General features: G+C 40.3%; 1 protein-coding gene across 1 annotated transcript; it reads right to left on the bottom strand.

Moving 5' to 3' along the window:
* Positions 1–1,714: 1,714 nt before the first annotated feature.
* Positions 1,715–3,808, bottom strand: LOC105447285 (tripartite motif-containing protein 3-like). The gene has a single exon (XM_011685134.2). The coding sequence runs from the start codon at positions 3,596–3,598 to the stop codon at positions 1,715–1,717; it is 1,884 nt and encodes a 627-aa protein (XP_011683436.1). The 5' UTR covers positions 3,599–3,808.
* Between the last annotated feature and the right edge of the window lie 1,611 nt (positions 3,809–5,419).

Here is a 5,419-nt window from a genome sequence, read left to right as displayed (position 1 = left end):
TCATTACTTTCTTGAATTTTTTATTGATGTGCTCCAGTGAAGTCATTACAAAATCTTTTCACATATTTCCCTTAAAAAAGAAGACATTGCAATAACTGAATAATTCAATTTCCTGCAGCTTAATTCACCAGTTAGACTATAATGCAGTACATATGATTAGAGTTCATCCATTCATTGATTTGAAATTTAATTGTGGGCAGTTCTTTTCAGATCTAAATGGGATTCTTTGTATTGGTGGTTACACCTTCTGTGGACTGTATATCTTCAGAATAGAGTGAAAAGGTGTACAGTTTACATTTAGTTCATTACCACAATCAAAATAACTTACTAGACTCCACAAAATACACATGAACAGCATCATAGGTGGAAACCTACTTATGAAGGTGTGCAAGAAATGAAGCATTGTGGTGACCTATCGCATATGATCACCAATTTTCTGATGAAGATATTGACCCTATAACATCTGAGCTCTTGAAAGCTGAAAGTACTGTTTGAAAATTATAGGGCATATGCATGTACTGCAATCGAAGTTCAATAGCATGTGACCTATTTGAGAATATATATGAAATTGCTAGATTTATGTAGCCCATTGCCAAAAGGTGAAAATAATGTGAGAGACATGGATTTTGATTGCACACCTCAATGTGTGAAGATTTGAAGTCGAATGTAAAATCCTGTAACATCAAAATGATGTCTATTATTCCTTCACCCTTTAAAAAACTTGTATTTGTGCAGAAAGAAAAAAATAATTGAAAACTGTTTTGATGCACAATGAAGTAAAATTATTCCAATTTCAATGTATCTGTTGACGATTTAGACTACAAAATAACAGAAGGCTCAAGAATATTTATTTAGTTTTGCTGCTATCCAACTTTGCATGCATCACTTCATTCTTTTGGATAAGCCTAACAAAGATACTTGTGCTTATATGAATTTGGAAGAAACACCCATTCAAATCAACTTCATTACTCTAGACTAATTAACACTATACAATGTATTTCATTTGTAAAAAATTGCCGAGAAGTAAATGTTCTTAATTCATTTCATTAACGTCCTATGTATTGTGCAAGACTAATTGTATTGTATTGCAAGAAGTATCGCCAAAATAGGCTTATATGCTACTACGAACCATAAAAAATGGGACAAAAATAAGTTCAAGCAAAGAGTCGTATAAATTCTTGACTGTACGTTGCAAAAAGATATGCAAGAAATTCCACACGCAACGATTATCTATATCGCCAAATAATACGTTCTGTTCATAGCTGTACCATATCTAGTATAAACGTGAAAGGCCATTGAAAAATCGCAATACATGTATTTTAATAATATACATGTACATCTGTCAATTCGCACAGAATGGTTGTATCGATTTCACAGCTCTTGCGTAAATTCCTTCTGTTTTTACACAATATACTTGATATATCAAATTACTATCTATACTAAGTGAGCTACAATATTGTACAGTTATATTTCGTTTTCTGTGCACGAATATAATACTAGACTTCGTCATCTTCCCCGACTACAAATTACAAAAGCAAACGATTGTGCATTTGCTTCATAAAATCAAACTAAGAACGGAAATCTATTGATTAAAATTTCGAATTGATTAGAGGCATGAAGACAATAGATAACATTATCACAATCTTCGTTATTCCAAATTAGACACTAACGTGGCAGGAGAAGTAGGACAAAATTCACGAACCTAGCAAGATTGTTACTTTGTCTTCAGAAACAAGTAGAATTTTTCGTTGTCGCAAATAGCAATCTCTCCGGTGGAGAATTCTCTCATCATTCGAAACTCTCCTTTGAAGGGAAAGTCGGAGAGGACCGTGGTCACATACTTGAGATGGTGACTGTACATATCAACACACAGCACGCCTTTTTCCTTCACCCAACCGATCAGAATGTTGTCATCTCGTAGAACAGCCATCCGTCCAGAGATGAAACGTCTGTCGACCTCGTGTTTCACCGTGCCCTTTTGGTCAATCACCCGTACTGTGAGAAGATCACGGACGACTAGCATCTTGCTGTGACGCATGGGACAAATCTCTGTGGGATCAAAGTCGTGACAAGGAACCTCGCTGATAGGTGCACCGCCCTCTGGACTGAACACCAGAATCTTCTTGGCTGACCAGTAACCCACGTAGATGCGATCCTCCACGTCCACACCCATGCCTCCAAAACCGTCTCCCTGCAGCGTCTCAAACTTGACGTCTTCCTTCTTCCATTCGCGTGTGTAGAGTGAGATGATGTGCTTCTCGTTCTGCACCACGTACCGGCCATCAGACAAGACGGCTACATGCCCAACATTTTCGTCGTGGAGCACAGTCTTTGAGGACCTTCTTCCATCCTGTGTGGAAGGCCTGTACATCATCTTGCTTGGAGTACGCACCATTTCCTGTGGTCCGTCTACCGTGAAGAGCTCGACACCTCCGCCCAGGTACCCAACTGCCATCTTGCCATCAAGTACTGGCACAAGATCGTACACATCTGATCCAGACAGAGCATACTCGTTTATCTTCTTCATCGTCCAGTTGTTCAAGATTACTTCACCGAGGCCAAGCTTATCACGATAAAGTCTGAACTCAACGTTCTCTGCCCTTTTAGTGATGTTCGTCGCTTGCTCGTTACTCGGTTCACGATGTTTCAACAGTTTCTGCAAGTCGGCACTGATATTGTTGTGGACACTCAGAGCTTGACCCTCAAGCAGAACCATGGCTCCGTTGCTGACTAATTCAGAAGCGCTCTTGTAGCCGTCAATCAATTGAACATCGCTTTCTCTTGCGTGTTGTAGTTCAGCCATTAGAACTTCTCTATGTCCTTGGCACATCTCTATTAGCTTTGTCTTTTTCTCCAGCAGCGCTGTTAGACTCTCCTCGAACATTTCGTTAATGCTCACTATCCTTTGATCAAGGATTTCATCAACCTTCACATTTTCTTCATCCACTATCTTCACATGGTTCTCGACGATCGCCATCTTCTGTCGGGTTTTCTCCAGAAGGGTTCCGATGTCGGATTTGATCCTCATTAAGAACTCTGGCACTTCTTCAACGTTGTGGTCGGGCCCAGAGTGGTCTTCCATACGGCACCTAAGGCAGATGGCTACTTTGCAGGATGTACAGATGCACTCCCGTTCATTGGCAGGATGCTTGGGACAAGACTGCTTCACCTTCACCCCGCCGGTCTTGATATCATCTATATTCACCACTTCGTGTTTCGCGTTTTTCTTCCACTTTCTGTGAACATCCAGACAATCTTCACAAAGATGATCGTTGCAGGTTTGGCAGTAGGCCGCAGCCGGTGACTCCTCTCCCTCTTCACATACAGAACAGTGCTTCTCCGCGCTCTCCATGGCTTTCAATTTCGTCTCAAGTTCGGTGTTGGTGTTTAACGTAGAAACATCGCCGTCAGTGATGGGACTAATCTTGGAGCAATTTGGGCAAGATAGCTCAGTTTCTTTCATTTGAGACTGAAAGACGAGAGCCAAGCACTTCTTACAAAATGTGTGTCCACAGGCAAGTAGTTTGGGATCTTCTGGGAGATCGTGGCATATGGAGCAGTCCAATCCTTGGGATTCCTCTGAGCCTACACTTGCCATCTTGGTTCCTAGAGAAGAGAGATTGTGACAAAAAAGAAAAGAGGTTGTGAAAAAGACACAAGATAATAAACAGATATGTAAGTCATACGCTTACCAACTCCATTGTCGACAAATATTATTGGTAGGCATAGCTCATCATTTATATTCCGAAAAACAGTAATTTATACGCTTAAGACAAGATATCAGATATTCATCATCATTGTAAATTTGCACATAACAAGTCCACTACAAACACCCTCAAATAAAAAAATTATATTTATGAGAATAGGAAATAGTCAAGGCACTTTGACATTATTGTATCAAGTGATCAACTTTTAAATGGAAATAGAATCTAAGTGTATCCTCACATCAAGGCGCTGTAAAATCCTGTATCTAGATAATACCTCTATATAGTATGCATGTAATATAAAATATATATGACATCAAAACATTGATACATACGAAAAGGAAAAGATATCTCACCTGCAGTTCGTAAACTTTGATAATTACTCTCCAAATTTGTTTTCCACTGTGTGAGGCTGAAAACTTTGACTGGCGTGTCCTCTAATTACAAAATCACGGTGTATTATGCTGGTCAAAAACATTCATTACACACCGAAAAAAGGAACTTGCATGAACTGCCTAAAACACAAGATTACACTCGTGCATACGTATTTTGAATGATCAATGAAACTGGAAATGACACATCATCAAACAGAAATACAGAAGTATGATGTTTTAATTTATGGTCTATAAGGTGCAATAAAAATTATGAACAGCTGTGCCGAGTTTTGTTCAGCATTAGACAATGAACAGTATCCTTGAGTACAGTGGAGTTGGAATATGAAATACCATTTTGGTCTTTCATCTTTACGATTATCGATTCCATAATTGATTTTGGAAGGTTGTAAAGAGAACATGCCCGATTTACCAAGTAGGCCTACGATCTCGCTCTGTATATAGTTGACCTTGTGAATTATGTATATTGGCCGTGTGTCTCTATATCACAAGGCAGTGGCGTAATGAGCAAAAACGTTTTTTTTTTTTTGGGGGGGGTTGACAAAAAAATTGCAGCACCCCACTCTAACATGCAGGCCCCGCTAAACGTTTCGCAAAGTGGGGTCTAGGGGCCAAGGGGCGGAGCCCCCGAAGCTCAAGGGTATGGGCATCAGTGGCGGATCCAGGAATTTCTTACCTTTTTCTTAAAGCCCCACCGCACTAGTTTGGCCAGGAGGGATTAGACCTACCTTCATGGTCACTGACAGGCGGTTATCTCATCAAATAAGAAAAAGGGATCATGGGGGACCAATGGTCACCGATTAGGCATTGTCTGCTATATAGAGGGCGCAAGTAGCTATAAGTAGTGCAGTGGGACTTAAAATAAATGTAAAACGATGAAGCGTCCAAGCGGGGTGGGTCTGGGAGGGGGTTCTGGCCCCTTCCCAGAGTGAGAAGCATTTATTTTAGAACCAAATTAGACGCATTTTCAGGCACTTTCTGGAGTAATATGACGTAAAATTGCTTTCTCCTACCCCTTCCAAGAGTAGGGATCTTTTGCAATTTGAGAAACACATTTGGCGCATCATGTCCACCGGCACTTCCTGGAAAAAATCGAGGCCTTCTGATTGGTTAGAAGTTAGAGAAAAGCGATCTGTCACGTCTTGAGACGTTGTATATGCTTTGATGCCGCACAATGCACAAAGACGGTGGTCCGGTACTTCATCAGTAGTAGGCCTACTTGCAAACATTTTCTCGAGTGTATAAACTGTGTCGTTATCAGGGGCGTCACTTGATTAATGCCAATGTCCAAATGTCTACAAATTTAACCCTATAAACCCGGGG

The sequence above is a fragment of the Strongylocentrotus purpuratus genome, unplaced genomic scaffold, assembly GCF_000002235.5.
Source record: "Strongylocentrotus purpuratus isolate Spur 01 unplaced genomic scaffold, Spur_5.0 spur5_scaffold_5, whole genome shotgun sequence".
NCBI lineage: Eukaryota > Metazoa > Echinodermata > Echinoidea > Camarodonta > Strongylocentrotidae > Strongylocentrotus > Strongylocentrotus purpuratus.
This window is presented reverse-complemented; position numbering and strand designations above follow the sequence as displayed.